Raw genomic sequence first — 16,630 nt, 5'->3', positions numbered from 1 at the left:
CACACACACACACACACACACACACACACACACACACACACACACACACACACACACACACACACACTCAGTGAATGGGTATAAGTGACCCGCTATGCTCACAGGTCAATATGAACTGTGGTTCCTGTTTTTGGATGCAACTTTTTTTTTTTTTTTTTTTTTTTTTTTTTTGAGTTAAAGCGCTAAAAATAAACGAAAAATATTGGACCAGTTATTCGTTGTATATTTAGATTTAATAGCATATTATTCCTTTTATTTTACTTTTTTTTTTTTTTTGAGCTTGATTCGCCTGTCATCAAGACATTGTAAGTTGGCATCTCAGGTCACAGCACCTGACTGACTCCTGGAAGATGACAAGACAGAGTTGTCTGCAGTTTTCCCCTTGCTTCAATCTGAGCTGGATATCCATATTCGCATTTCATCAACGGACTTACCCTCTCTCTCTCTCTCTCTAAACCCCTGCTTCCCTCCTTCTCTCCCTCCTCCCTTCCCCATCTAGCATCTCTCTCTCTCTCTCTCTCTCTCTCTCTCTCTCTCTCTCTCTAAACCTCTGCTTCCGTCCTTTCTTGTCTCCCTCCTCCCTCCCCCATCTACCCTCTCTCTCTCTCTCTCTATAGTCAGATTAGAGGACTGAATAGACTGTAGTCGCGGAGCAGGACTCTGAGGTTGTCATTATCGTACCCTGGCAACCTACCATTCGAGAGTGCGTCCGATTTCGTATCATATTATACACGAATCATATTATATGCACGAATATATTATACACGAATATTATTATACACGAACATATTATACACGAATCATATTATTGTGCACGAATATATTATACACGAATATTATTATACACGAACATATTATACACGAATCATATTATTGTGCACGAATATATTATACACGAATAATATGACAGACGAATATAAGTATGCACGAATATATTATACACGAATAATATTCCACACGAACATATTATACGCGAATTACATGCGTCTGATATTATACGCGAAATCACGCACTTTTGAATCGTAGGTTGCCAGGGCACGATAATAACAACCTCAGAGTCGCGCGCCGCGGCTATAGTAACCAAGGAGACTCATTTTTAGAGCAGGAATAATGCTGACTAAATTTCATGGAACCACAACATAATATTCAAGCTGTCAGTGGCCCACTTCCGTCAGATAAACACAAATTTACAGTAGAATTAGTGTTGTTTTTGTTAGCATTATAATGTTTAGTTTGCTTCATGTTTACGTCTGTCCGATAGCACGATAACTCTCTCTCTCTCTCTCTCTCTCTCTTATATTTTGTCTGCCTGTCTCGAACCTTTGTGGGAACGACCTTGCTTCTCTTTACGTCTCAGGCTAACTCCTTCTTTCCTTCCCTTTTTTCCTTAATTCCTTCCTTTCTTCGACGTCTCTTTCCCTATTTCCCCTTCCTCACTTTTTCCCATCCAGTTCCCTTTTCCTCCTCCTAATTCTTTTCACCATTTCCACTCCTTTTCCTTCCTTCCTCCTTTTCACATCCTTCCCTCTTCTCCCTCCCTGTTCTTTTCAGCATTTCCTCCCTTCCTGCCATTATCTCCTTCGCCCCCTCCTATTCTCCCCTCCTTGCCAGTCCTCGTACCCTCTCCCCCCCTCCTCTCCTCCCCCTACGACTCCCCCCTTCCTCTCCTCCCCCTACCCTTCCCCATTCTCTCTGCACAAGGGCCAATTTAAATCCCAACTCCAGTACGAACTGACGTTCAAACTCAAGTGCCAACTCAGGTCCCAACACAGTTACCAAACGCAAGTACCAACTTAAGTCTTAACACAAGTACCAACTCAAGTCATAACTCAAGCGTTAACTTAGTCCCAACTCAAGCGGAAACTTAAGTATCAGCTCAAGCGTCCCAACCCAAGCGCCAACCTAAGTCCCAACTCAAGTGCCAACGTAAATTACAACTCAAGTGTCAACTTAAGTCCCAACTAATGAATCAACTTAAGTGCCAACTCAAGTGACAACGTGCCAACTCAAGTGCCAACTTGGGTCAAAACTCAAGCGCCAACGTAGGTCCCAACTCAAGTGCCAACCCATGTCTCAACTCAAGCGCCAACCTTAGTCCCAACTCAAGCACCAGCTTAATCACAACTCACGGGTCAGCATAGGTCCCAACTCAAGTGCCAACGTTAGCTCCAACTCAAGTGCGAACGTAAGTGCCAACGAAAGCTCCAACTAGTGCCAACGTAAATGCCAACTCAAGAGCTAACTTAAGTGCCAACTAAAGCGCCAACTTATGTTGCAACTCAAGCGCAAACATATCTCCCAACTCAAGTGACAACATAAGTGCCAACTCAAGTGACAACACAAGTGCCAACTCAAGTGACAACATAAGTGCCAACTCAAGTGACAAAATAAGTGCCAGCTCAAACGTCAACGCAGGTCCAAACTCATGCGCCAGCTTGGGTCTTAGCTTAAGTTACAACTTAAGTCCCAACTCAAGCTCCATCATGTTTCATCTCAAGCGGAAACTCAAGTCCCAATTCAAGCACCATCTTTAGTCCCAACGAAAGGGCGAGCTTACGTCCCAACTCAAGCATCAACTGAAGTTCCAATTCAAGCACCAGCTTAAGTCCCAACTCAAGCGCTACCTTAAGTCCAAACTTAACTGTCAACTTAAGTGCCAAATAAAGTATTATCGTAAATGATAAGTGCAAATGTGAGTGCCAGTTCAAGTGCCAACTTAAGTGCCAACTCAAATGCAAACTTAAGAGAAAACTCAAATGCCAACTTAAATGCCATCTTAAGTGCAAACTCACGTGGTGACGTAAGTGCCAATTCAAATGTTAAGCTCCGACCAAAGTGCCAAATTAAGTCCCAAAATAAGTGCCAACTTAAATCCTAAGACAAGTGCCAATTTAAGTCCTAAAACAAGTGCCAACTTAAATCCAACACAAGCGCCAATTTAAATCCCAACTCAAGTACCAACTATAGCTCAAACTCAAGCGTCAACTCAAGTCCCAACACAGGTACTACTTGGGCCCAAACACAAGTACCAACTGAAGTCCTAACACAAGTACGAGCTCAAGTCCTAACTCAAGCGCTAACTTAAGTCCCAACTCAAGTGCCAACTAAGATCCCAACTCATGCGTCAACTTGTCCCAATCCAAGCACCAACTTAAGTTCCAACTCAAGCACCAACTGAAGTCCCAACTCAAGTGCCAACGTAAGTCACAACTCAAGTGCCAACGTAAGTTACAACTCAAGCACCAACTTAAGTCCCAGTTCACAAGTCAACTCAAGTCCCAACTAAAGCGCCAACTTACGCTGCATCTCAAGGACCAACATTAATCCCAACTCAATTGAAACCTTAAGTGCCAACTTAGGTCAAAACTCAAGCGCCAGTGTAGATCCCAGCTCAAGCGCGAACTTAAGTTCCAACTCAAGCGCCAACTTATGTCCAACTCAGGCGCCAACCTAAGTCCCAACTCAAGCTCTAAAATACGTCTCGACTCAAGCGCCAACGTAAGTCCCAACTCAAGCGCCAACTTAAGTCCCAACTCAAGCGCCAACTTAAGTCCCAACCCAAGCGCCAACTAAAGTCCCAAGTCAAGTGCGAACTTAGTTCAAACTTGTCCCAATTTAAGTGCCAACTTCAAGTGCCTCAAGTGGCACTCAGATTGTACCTATGTGGAAGTTTTCTACTTAAGTGGCACTTAAGTTCAAGTTCCACTTAAGTGCCACTGAAGTTCCACTCAAGTTCCACTCAAGTTCCTCTTAAGTGGTTCTTCAGTGGAACTTAGGGGCAACTTAAGTGGAACTTAAGCTGCACTTAAGTGCCACTTAAGTGCCACTTAAGTACCACTTAAGTGGAACTTGAACTTAGTGGAACTAAAGTAGAACTCTTCCGGAAAGGTGCCATCTGAGTGCCACTTTAGGCACTTAAGTTGGGACAAGTTGGAACTAAGTTGGCATCTGAGTTGGGACTTTAGTTGGCGCTTGAGTTGGGACTTAAGTTGGCGCTTGAGTTGAAACTTAAGTTCGAGCTTGAGTTGGAATTTCAGTTGGCGCTTGAGTTGGGACTTAAGTTGGCGCTTGAGTTGGGACTTAAGTTGGCGCTTGAGTTGGGACTTAAGTTGGCGCTTGAGTTGGGACTTAAGTTGGCACTTGAGTTGGGACTTAAGTTGGCGATTGAGTTGGGACTTGTGTTGGTGCTTGAGTTGGGACTTAAGTTGGTGCTTGAGTTGGGAGCTACTTTGGCACTTGAGTTTGGACTTAGGTTGACGCTTGAGTTGGGACATAGGTTGGAGCTTGAGTTGGGACTTAAGTTGGCGCTTGAGTTGGGACTTAGGTTGGTGCTTGTGTTGGAATTTAAGTTGGTGCTTGAGTTGGGACTTAAGTTGGTGCTTGAGTTGGGAATTAAGTTGGCACTTGAATTGGGGCTTGAGTTGGGATCTACTTTGGTGCTTGACTTGGGACTTAGGTTGTCGCTTGAGTTGAGACTTAAGTTGGCGCTTGAGTTGGGGCTTAAGTTCGCGCTTGAGTTAGGATTTAAGTTGGTGCTTGAGTTGGGACTTAAGTTGGTGCTTGAGTTGGGACTTAAGTTGGTGCTTCAGTTGGGACTTAAGTTGGTGCTTGAGTTCGGAGCTACTTTGGCACTTGAGTTGAGACTTAGGTTGGGGCTTGAGTTGGGACTTAGGTTGACGCTTGAGTTGGGACCTAAGTTGGCGCTTGAGTTGGGACTTAGGTTGGTGCTTGTGTTAGGACTTAAGTTGGTGCTTGAGTTGGGACTTAAGTTGGCGCTTGAGTTGGGGCTTAAGTTGGTGCTTGAGTTGGGATCTACTTTGGCGCTTGAGTTGGGACTTAGGTTGGCGCTTGAATTGGGACTTAAGTTTTCGCTTGAGTTGGGACTTAAGTTGGTGCTTGAGTTGGGACTTAAGTTGGTGCTTGAGTTGGGACTTAGGTTGGCTCTTAAGTTAGGACTTAAATTGGCGCTTGAATTGGGAATTAAGTTTTCGCTTGAGTTGGGACTTAGGTTAGCGCTCGAGTTCGGACTTAAGTTGGCGCTTAATTTGGGACTTAAGTTGGCGCTTGAGTTAGGACTCAAAGTTCGCGCTTGAGTTGGGACTTACGTTGGCGCTTGAGTTGGGACTTAAGTTGGCGCTTGAGATGGGACTTAAGTTTGCGCTTGACTTGGGACTTAAGGTCGCGCTTGGGTTGGGGCTTAAGTTTGCAATTGAGTTGAGACTTATGTTGGAACGCTTGAGTTGGGACTTAAGTTCGCGCTTGAGCTTGGACCTACGTTGGCGCTTGAGTTTTTACCCAAGTTGGCACTAAGGTTTCACTTGAGTTGGGATTAATGTTGGTGCTTGAGATGCAGCATAAGTTGGCGCATGGGTTGGGACTTAAGTTGACTCGTGATTTGAGATTTATAGTGGACTGATGCAGAGTCGGGTAGGGTGGGGTGGGGGGGGGTGAGGTGGGATAGGGTGGAGTGGGGAGGAGTGAAGGGGGATAGGGTAGAGTGGAGTGGGGAGGCGTAGGGTGGAGCGGGATGGGGTGAGGTAGGTGGAGTGGCGTGGGATGAGGTGACGTGGGTTCGGTTGGGGTGGAGTGAAGTGGACTGGAGTGAAGTGGGTTGGAGTTGAGTGGAGTGGAGTTAGAAGGAGTGGGTTGGAATGGGATAGGTTGCAGTGGAGCTGGGTGGAGTGGGGTGGGAAGAAGTGAAATGGGATGGTGTGGGGTGGTGTAGGTTGGAGTGGGGTGGAATGGGGTGGTCGAGACGGAGTGTACTGAGGTGGAATGGAGTGGAGTAGTGTTGTGTAGAGTGCAATGGGATGGTGTGGGGTGGTGTAGGTTGGAGTGGGGTGGAATGGGGTGGTCGAGACGGAGTGTACTGAGGTGGAATGGAGTGGAGTAGTGTTGTGTAGAGTGCAGCTGGGTTGATCGAGGTATTAGGAAAGTACATTGCTGTTAAAGTAGTATGAGGCGTATTGGAGTGGAGTATCCTAGAGCAGAGTGGGTGGGTGTGGAGGGGCAGGTGGAGGCGTAATGACAGCACTCCATTCCGGAAATATCACTCCATCTATCATTTCTCACAGCCGCTGACCCGACACGCACATGTGGCGAAATTTTTATTATTTGCGGACTCTAATGGCCACTCAGCACAGGTAAGTTATGAATTGTTTGAACGCCAACTATGGTAACAGGCAAAAAAATACATGCTATTTATCTATCTATCTATTGCCAGATGCTACAGTTTGTTAATGTGTGTGTGACTTTATGTTCTTCCCTCCGCCAGACGTTAATGATTAAAAGTAGGGGAGCCTTTCCTATATGGGGAGATTATCTACAGTCTTCTGCAACATTTCTACTGTGCGAGGACTCCCCTAAGCTGAATATAATGGTCTGGTGGTAGAAAGAAAATGTAAAAACAGGCACCATCGCAGTGAGAACGTGAAAGTGGTCTAAAAAAGGCAGAACCGGAAGAGAGACCCCCTCCCCCCTTCAAATATTGACCCAGGGATGTAGCGACACAAGAGACAGTTGGGACTGCATTCTCTAGTCCCGGAAGACATCGGTGGATCTTTCACAACTAATCGGTCTCCTTATTCTGTTTCAGCATGGGGAAAGAAGTAATGAATGAGTAAACGAACAACGTGTGACGATGACAGTGATTTTGGCAATGGTAATATACAGTTGTGATACGTGGATACCTGTAGTGTTCCTTTTATATTAAGACTACATGTCACTGCCCTATAAAGGAGTTGAATATATTTCGCAAGAATTTTACTTGCTTGATATACATATTTCACCCAAGATATAGAGACGATGATGAACACATATTATGATAGCAAAAACAACAATAACAACAATAATAATAACCGTAATAAATACCTTCAGGCTACGAAGCGTGTTCTTCGGTATACATTCAATGCCCTCCATGTGAACCTCAAGGTGACCCGTTTAACAGGCCAGTGGAGGCGGTGGAGTGAAGCAGATATTACACAGAACAGGGCGGCTCACAAAGGAGGCTAACTAGACCAAACAATACATTCGCTGTGTGTAGCGATGTAATAGGGTCCTTTTTTTGTGTCCATTGATGGGGCACCACCAAACTCACCGCCTTTTCATCATCATCCTTTTTCGTATTATTCACATGGGGGGGGGGAGGTAATTAAAGCATGACTCAGATCTGGGCTCGTTGATCTCTTTCAGTGTTGGAATCAGACGAGAGGGAAATACGTGCAGCATCTTCCCACTCAAACCATGTATCTCCCCACTCAAACTCTGCATCTCCCCACTCCACTTCCTAGGCTATTTACATCAGAACTGGTGGGAGTGAGGTTACCACATCAGTATGCATGTACAGTGAGGGAATGGGACTCTAGTTTCTTGATGTCTGCCCTTTTAGTTGCCTTGCACGACCCACAATGTATTAAGTGGATGCCACACTTTTTTCTCATCCCACACGAAAAATGCAACAGTGTTCTCAAATGAGGCTCGTAATAATATCGCTTCAAAAAAGCCGGATTATTTCAGTAATGAAGCTAATAAAACATTGTTCCTAGCAAATCTACTTTAGTTCTACATTCCAGCTGTTTATATTTTGTTACTCATTGCATGTGCTTAATACATAATTCTTTAAATTTATGTATACTGTACAATGATATTTACTATAATGTATAAAGTCCCTTGCATGGTTTCATGTCACGCATGCAGACTCTCCCATATTTTATTCTCATTTCAGTATTAAGGAAGCGAACAATAACTGTTCCTAAAACCGGCAATTAATAATCAGCACACCATTCTTCTGGTCATTTTTCTATTTTATGAAAACTGCAAATACCATTTTTTTTTTTTTTTTGCAAATTTCCAGCAACTGATGCATACTTCGAAGAGCAGTGTTGTGTGATAGTTCCAAATTATTACAATTTTTCGCAACGGATATTTTTCAAGAAAGAATACCTCATATTTCCGGAGGTTCATAATAGGCGACTAAAATGGGGAAGGAGTGGGGCTTAGGAATACAGTGACCTCAGCGATTACCATTTGTTGAAAGCATCCTCGCAGCTTCGAGGGCATGGGAAGGTGGAAGAGGTGGACACTAAATATATCTGGAACTGCCCCCTCCAATTCGCAACCTAAAAAAAATATACATATCGCTGTACATTCGCTCAAAAAATACTGGGGTTAATGCACATGCCGTAACACAGATTATGGCCATTGCAATTTGCCCGATGATTTTACACCCATACTTTTTTTTTTGCTAATGAGGAAGCCATATATCGCTTGCCTGTGACATTCTAAATTCAGTGTGAACATCATACGCATATTCTGATGACAACAGATTAATCTTCTTTGGACATCACTAATTCATCATATAATCTCTTTACTCGAATCTGACAAACATCCTTAACCCCTTTCATGTCAGCTGATGGGAAGATGTAGTTAAACTGAAGGGCTGATCTGACTAGTAACCAAGGAGATTAATTCCTATTTCATAATAAAGACAATGAATTCCATTCAATCACGCATAGTAATAAAGTTGTAAAGTCGGACTGAAGGATTGATTATTAACCAAGGAGATCAGCGTCTGTCTCATAATTAAGGCTATATGAATTCTATGCAACCACGACATAGAAATAAAGCTGTAAAGTCAAACTGGAGGGCTGCTCTGACTAGCAACAAAAGAGATTAATTCCTGTTCCATAATGAAGGATTCATGAATTCCATGCAACCACGACACGTAAAGTTGTAAGAGTAGCCCAGTTCCGTCAAATGAAAACAAATCGAGTATAGTCTCCGGGCATCCTTTAATCCTACATCTGGCTGGAGAAATGTCATAGCCAACCTCACACCGAACAAGACCCATTGCCTCTTCAGTTGTAGACTATAATCTTCTTTAAATATTCTTGCTACCTCCACATCCGATTTTCTCTTACTCTTAGGAGGGACTTTCACAACTTCTGATGCCTTAAACACGGATCGAGTGATCACAAATTATAGCCTCCATGTAACCCTGTCCTCCACCAGTAGGCTGCCTTTTCTCTAACTCACACACACCTCTCATATACCTATCCACCCCACTCCTTCATCTCACTCTCGTCTCCCCCTCCTCCGCCACCCCTCTACCTCACCCGCATCCACTCTCCTAGTCAGTCTCCTCTGGCAACCAGAATAAGGCCATATACCGCAACAGAATAAGTAACCACGAGGATGCAATTGCGGTAAACTGATACAACCATGCCAGGAGGACCCCGCCTTCTGGCACCCGACAACGCCCCGCTCCGTCTCTCCCTGCATTCAGTCTGACCTCTTCTTCACCTTGGGCCGGGGTTTCGTGACTTTAGAAAGATCCGTAACGCCTATTCCTTAGCAATTTAGTTTACACAATACACCTTAGTTCCTTCACAATAATGACATCCTTTGTAATTTATTCTTCAAATGATATTAAAAATCAATGATCTCTTGGCTATTTTTTTTTTTTCTGCCCACCTCCAGACGAACATACAAGGTTCCTAAGCACTCCTCCTCAGGGATTTATCTTGCATACTGCTTGTACATCTTAACCCCTTCACTTCGATGTCGCTTTTTCATACATTTTATCCTTCCTAACCAATGATTGTATTCAACTTGCAAAAATCCTCTCATATAAGAAAGGATGAAAGAAAATAATCTATACTACCAGTATGGGTTTCACTGCGATGACGCCTCTCTCTCTCTCTCTTTATTTTTTTATTTTTTTATTATATTCTTCTTACCTCCAAACAGTTCTATTCATCTGAGGAAATGCCACTCGTACTGTAAGGGTTAGTATTACTTCGCATGCTCTTTACACTTCTTAAATACTTATCGACCGAAGTAAAAAAAAAAAAAAAATACAAGACTAACATGCCATCCGCGGAATTAGACACACAAAAATTACAAGTAAATAACGTACCATACAATGAAAAAAACAAAACAACCCCTGCTGTGAAAAAAACAAGAAGAGGCCCCCGCTTCCCGTGACCCTGATCTCCACCCCGCCCCTCACCCACCTCCGCCACCTAACCACATTGAACAAGGTGGATGTAGGGGAGGGCCGCTTTGCCTACATTATTCCTGGCGACTCCGTGGCTCGGTCGGTTTAGATCTGGGCCACTCGTAGGGCTCTCTAGAGTGGTGGGTTCGTGCCCCACCGACGTCCACAGTTTGTGGAATGGACGCTCACAAACTAACGCCTATCCGCAAGTCAATTAATTATACCTACACCATGCCACTGTCTGCTTCAACAATTTCCGCGTCACTATCTGTGGCTTGTATTTCTCCTATCCTCTTTCTAACCCCTGATTTTCTTTTATTATTCCTGACACAGATACTGTTTATATTCTTGGGAATCTTTGCCATTTCATTCCTCTCAATCGCACTCGAATGTTACTTTATTTTTCTCTTCCGTGACAATATTTCTTTATACTTTATTCTTGTCCTTTACTAGATATTATACTATTCTATTCTACCTTCGTTGTCTTTTTTTTGCCTTATTCCTGTCTCTTCTCCCGTTGGGGCTAAGATACGAATTTTGTGTGTGTGTGTGTGTGTGTGTGTGTGTGTGTGTGTGTGTGTGTGTGTGTGTGTGTGTGTGTGTGTGTGTGTGTGTGTGTGTGTGTGTGTGTGTGTGTGTGTGTGTGTGTGTGTGTGTGTGTGTGTGTGTGTGTGTGTGTGTGTGTGTGTGTGTGTGTGTGTGTGTGTGTGTGTGTGTGTGTGTGTGTGTGTGTGTGTGTGTGTGTGTGTGTGTGTGTGTGTGTGTGTGTGTGAAGGGCTATATCCGACAGTAAGTCCCAAGCTGGCCCTAAGCTAAACATAGTGGTAGATATGGCAGATCGGCGGGCTGCCAGTCACTACCAGCGTATGAGAGCAACTTTGTGGTGGGCTTACCTTGCGCTTGCTGCTAATGTATACAGAAGTTTTATGGGGTACTCTGCGCTCTGCTCGGGCCACCAATATAGTCACCCTACCAGTGACATAGTAAGTTAGTTGTAGGGTATCTCTAGCCCAGGTCGAAATGTAGTAACGATGGACAGTAATCGCTTTGCATTTCTTGATACAGTAGGATACTCTGTTGCCCTTTCTAATCCTCCTCCCATCACGTCGAAGCTAATAGGATATCTCTTGATGTAGCAGGATTGTTGTGGCACATCTCTAGTCTTGGGTATTTAGTTAGTGCTTCGTGTCCTTCTGAGGGTTCCTCATAAACGGAGCTCCATACTGAGGCATGGGTACACCCGCTCAAATGCAATGACCACGTCAGGGTTCTCAGTCCAGCCGTCCTAGGGCGCAGCAGCACGACAGTAATAAAAGACTCCTTACGAAGTCTGGGTACCAGTGGTATATATGGAGCGTGAAGGACAACAATGAGCAGCACCGATGCGCTTAGCAGCTACCTACTACTAATAACAATATTGTTTTCCTCACTGGGTGTTATGGTGTTCTGCCGGAAAACTCTGATTCTTTCCTTCTGCAGAGTGCAGAGCCTCTTTCAGGAGGTGCTGAAGTGTTGCTAGGTGTGGTGCTAATTATCTCGGCAGGGTTAGTGTGGGGCCCATCGCTTGAAGTCAGTGCCAGATGGTCTGTTAACACTTCTGTAGTACTCTTTTGTCAGCCATTTCGGCATCGTTTGGGATGGCATTGCTGATATCTGCAGGTGAAGCTGAACGCATTTGCCTGTGGAGGGTACCAGATGGTAATGCGTCATGAACAGTCCTCAGAAACACTCGGTGGTACTCCCTTTCCTGCAGCGCCTTTGTCAGGGGTCGTGAAGATATTGACGCTCAGGCAGGAAAAAGACTTTGGAGGAACAACTTCGGTAGGACCCAGGGGTTACCGATTCTTGCCTGCAAAATAGTGGCTGTTCGTTGTTGTTCGGTCCGTCCAGGGGTGCTCTCTCCATAACCTTCCTTAGCTGGCGGCCATCCTTGTCTTATTACCCTGCCACTTTTTAAGATGAATTTCGATAATGTTTTGAAATCCAGCATATTAGCGTTTCCAATTGCCTCCAGCGTCTGTTACAGGAGTACGCTGTCATCGCTTTGCCTTTATGTCATGGATGTTATCATTATCATCATCATCATCACTTTACATGTTATCATCATTGTTTATAATAATCACACAGACTTTAAACTAATTACTTCCTTCTTCCTCCACCGCCTGTGAATACAGTGCTATGCTATTCCTTCATGTTTCATGTCATCTTTTCCATCACCGTCATCTCATCATGACCATCATCACTTTCATTATTAATTTTTGCTGATAATTATAATGATCAGAAAACTTGTAACTGTCTCTTTCTTCCTGCAGTGCCTGTGACGGGACTGATGTGCCGTTCCTTCACATCCCAAGTCATCATCATCATCATAATCATCATCATCACCATCATTATCACTCGTTTCCTTTGATAATTACATAAGTCAGACCGTATGAAGTAAATGCTTCTTTCTTCCTACAGCACCTGTGACGGGAGTGTTGTGTCGTCGCTTCACCTCGCGCAAGGTGTCGTTCCTGGGCGGGTTCCTGTGTTTCCTGGGTCTGCTCCTGGGCTCCTTCGCGACCTCCATGAATCAGCTCATATTCTCCGTTGGCTTCCTCACAGGTTAGTCAACAGATTCATAAATTACACGATAATTTTCCTCTGCGGTGAGATTTTTTTTTTTTTTTTTTTCACAGAACACAAAATCTGGAAAGATTTTGACCAAGATTCACCCACTGACTTATATTTCCCTTCTCGTAACCAAGATTTATTTTTGCAGGAAGATTTTCAGCAGAACTTAACATTCTAAAATATAAAGTAATAATCAGTCCCACATTCTTTCCTTCGAGGTGTAGGAACTCGAGGCAACGCTACCGTAGTCCATTAGAACATTACGGGCAAACAGACCGACCAATGTCCCTGTCAGCATTACATGATCTTTAATATCCTGCCTCCTCGGGGAATTTTGAATCCATGTGTAAGGCAAGGATACAACTGAAAACCAATACACTTTTACCCACTGGAGTTACTACACTAAATCACAACAACCCAACTTAGGATAATTTTCTATTCGTTTCCAAGATTTATTTTTGCAGGAAGAACTAGAGATATGAAAAGACTGTTGGATGAGATTCGCTAAATAACAGATAACCAGAATTTGTTTTTGCAAGAAGGAAAAAGCTGCATGGGAAGATTTTGACCTCCCCTTTCCTGGAAAAACTAGAGATGTGGAAAGATTTATAGGCAGATATTCGCTAAACAACAGGGAAGCAGAATTTGATATTGCAAGAAGAAGAAAACTGCATGGAAAGATTCTGCTCTCCCATTTCCTGTTTCTTCCTGCCAAAATAAGTCTTAATTACGACATGGAAGGCGACAGGTGTAATGATAGGGGCAGGGTGAAAGGGGTTGTTGTGAGTGGTGTTTGTTATCCCTTTCTCTGATGATGTTTGCCTTGTCTATGAATAATGTCACAGTTCTTGTCATGATAAAGCTGTAAATATGGTCTAGGCGCTAGTGAATTCGTTTTGAAGAACTGGCCCTTCTGAGAAAATTCTGGATTATTATTATTATTATTATTATTATTATTAATTATTACTATTACTACTAAATGAGGGTGAGTGGCGTTGAGTGGTGTTAGAGGGTACAGATACGATCAATAATTCTTTACACCGTCTCGTAACTGTGTCGCAGCCTTTAGAGACCTTGCCAAACTAACCCAGAAATATTTAAACCAACTGGAAGGGTTGGCATATATACGTCAGCTCGGAGCTCCAAACGTGTAAAAGTCTTGGTGATCGCAGCTAAAGATAAAGACCTATTATAATGCCTGTCGACTTCACGATGATCATTAAGGCAGACAAACAGTTACCTCCAAGTCACAATCTTCCTCTAGCAATAATCGATCACAATCTTCCCCTAGTAATAATCAAGTATAATGTACATCAAGGTTCCCACTTTGATTTCAGTGTGAACAGGAAAAGGAGGCTAACACTTCTTCGAATGTTCTACCTCGAATGAAAATCTAACTCAGGCTCTTCCAGCTACGTGTTGCGTGTGCTGACTAGTGGACCTGCTCCCTTGACTCACAACTGTACATGGGTGAGGGTGGCGGTGAGTGGTGATAAATGGGCTATGAATCACTTTTTTCTCGGCTATCTTGGATGAAGTCTGGAATGAGGTACCTATTAGCCACAAAACCATCCCATAAAGCTTAAATCTCGTCTGAATTAATAATACTAGTTTGGTCGATGCTTGATAATGATTTCTTATGCAGCAGACAGTTAGGTGATGAGTACGTTGTTCTCGGTAGAGCTACTATAAATTATTATGGCGTGATACATAATTGCCCATTAATGTCTTTCGTGATATCCTCTGTGCAGCACACAATTTGCTTCCGGCCGAGAAAAAGTGAATTATAAGTATACTGACACAATACAAACAGGATCAGCTTTGCTTGCGTAGGTTTTGCATCTGTCAAAATTATGTATAACCCCAGTTTCAGTGATGATGATGATGATGATGATGATGATGATGATGATGACGATGATGATGATGATGGTGATGATGATACCAATATACAAATACGAATAAACGAGAGCGCTGTGTGTCGTGGAAGGAGAGTACCGCTGAATTCACAAATGCGTAGAGCAGTGATGGTATATTGTGTAGGCTAAAACATGTTACCAGTGTAAGTCAGTGTACATCTACTTGGACGGACTGAAACAACTTCTTACAAGTAGTTAGATTATGAAGTCACTAAAATTCCTTTTGTATGTACAAAGACATAGTTCATGCCTCTATACGGAACCTCTCATCCGTACATTACTGAGCAGGACAGAAATTCCTCGAGATCTCTTTTGAGGCAAACTACACGCTTCAGGTTGCAAGAGGAAAAATGTTTTTCTATTTCAATGATCCTTAGAAAACATGAGAAATATAAATTCTTTCAGAACGATAGTCTCCGTCAAACTGTTCTGGTTAGCTTAGGAAGCCTCTTGAACTGCAGGTGGAAAGGCAGTGCACTCGCTCCAAGGTGAATGTGCAAGATTAGACATAATGATAACACAAGATGGCATCTGACTAATGGTTGAGGGCCCCGCTAAACAAATGGTACCTCGGCACACCTAATAATGGTTGCTGTAGATAATAAAAGACCTTTCCTGTCGTGTATGATGACATGTTTCATATGCATTCACTATGCTACATTAAAATGAGGATGGCTACGTACCTTATATGATTAAAGTATATCTGATAATATATGAAAAGAAATACGAAACGTAATAGAAAAGAACAGATCTATGTCGAAAGTTTCAGTCAGCAAGTTGGAGGAATGAACAACCCTTCAGAATACACTCCTCTTTTTGAAGTCACTGGTTTCTGACGTAAAGGCTGTGTTAACAAGTCAGCTGTGCCCGTGTGGTTCAATCTCGTCACTCTCGCACCCACCCTGAATATGCCAACAAATAAAAAACACCTGCACTAAAAAAAAAAAAAGTACAGCATATTCTTCTTCTTTTTTCCCACAGGACAAAATTACTAGCCAAATGGGATGCAGAGACCATTGTTCAAAAGTGGGATTGTCTCTGCAAATCTAGAAAATATGATACGCCTGTGTAACACCAAGTGTGAGTTTCCATGTATCAGTGTCAATCTAACAACTTCAGTATCGAATACTATTGGTAAGAAATCAAAATAACTGATGCAGACAGTAAAACTAACCTGGTCCGCTCTCCCTGTCCAATATTTACAGGACAAACACACGCTCACTCACATCGCATTTACCGGTACTCTAAAATGGGCCCAAACATTGCAAACAAATCCTCACCTGGAATGGCTCAAAATTTTCTTCCTCATTTCAAGCCTACCTTGATTTACCATTAATGGATCTAATACTCCAACCTTCATGCACTATATTAACCTCCCTCGACTGTCTTGTTTTTATCTGAGATTTTGAGAGGAAAACGCTGTCCTACCCCGTGAGCAAAATACTTGGGGGAGGGGAGTAGCATCCTCCATCTTATCCCCAGATTTTCACCTCTGGCATTGATATCGACACCTGAAACATTCATAAACACACAGCGAACTTCCAGAATGTATTCCAAACACGTTATCCGTGTCCCCTGCATCCAACCTGTATGTTACGAATACCTAAAGGTGTGCCTTACTAATATTTAGACATGCAAGGCGGAAATGGAAATTACTATAACATGATGGTAATGAATTATATCCTTTACTGTTTCATGATCCGAGGATTTAACATCTGCAAACAACAATCGTTCTTCTGCTACCTCTGCTTCGATTCATTTATTTCTACATAGTAATTCTGCCCATTATGCACCAGACAAGTTTTAATGTACTGTACATTATGCTGCTAATATCAAAGTACAGTTGAAGTGCAACATTTGCACTTTACCTGCCAGCGATTATTAGAAGCTATATAGAGAAGCTTACCTTGGCTATTAGCAGTAGCGTCGCCCATACAAACTTACCAAAGCTCCCGAGACAATAGACGTTCCATAATGGGCGTTTAACAAGAGGTGTTCAACAATTGGAGTCTAACAACAGGTGCCGTGCTGTTGATTTCGACATCCGCCACACCCCACCTTGCAGATACTTATCAAAAGAAGGATTACTTTAGTCTGTTTTACA

The 16,630-nt window shown here is 43.0% G+C and overlaps 1 protein-coding gene across 1 annotated transcript in view; it reads left to right on the top strand.

The window, feature by feature from the left end:
* Positions 1-16,630, top strand: part of LOC145411976 (monocarboxylate transporter 9-like) — a 54,897-nt gene that overhangs the window by 15,443 nt on the left and 22,824 nt on the right. Inside the window, exon 2 of the mRNA XM_080281947.1 lies at positions 12,458-12,601. Within this exon, the coding sequence (XP_080138073.1) occupies positions 12,458-12,601 (144 nt within the window). The remainder of the gene's footprint in view (positions 1-12,457; positions 12,602-16,630) is intronic.

The sequence above is a fragment of the Coenobita brevimanus genome, chromosome 91, assembly GCF_032717465.1.
Source record: "Coenobita brevimanus isolate Jiangsu-jjx chromosome 91, ASM3271746v2, whole genome shotgun sequence".
Taxonomy (NCBI): domain Eukaryota; kingdom Metazoa; phylum Arthropoda; class Malacostraca; order Decapoda; family Coenobitidae; genus Coenobita; species Coenobita brevimanus.
This window is presented reverse-complemented; position numbering and strand designations above follow the sequence as displayed.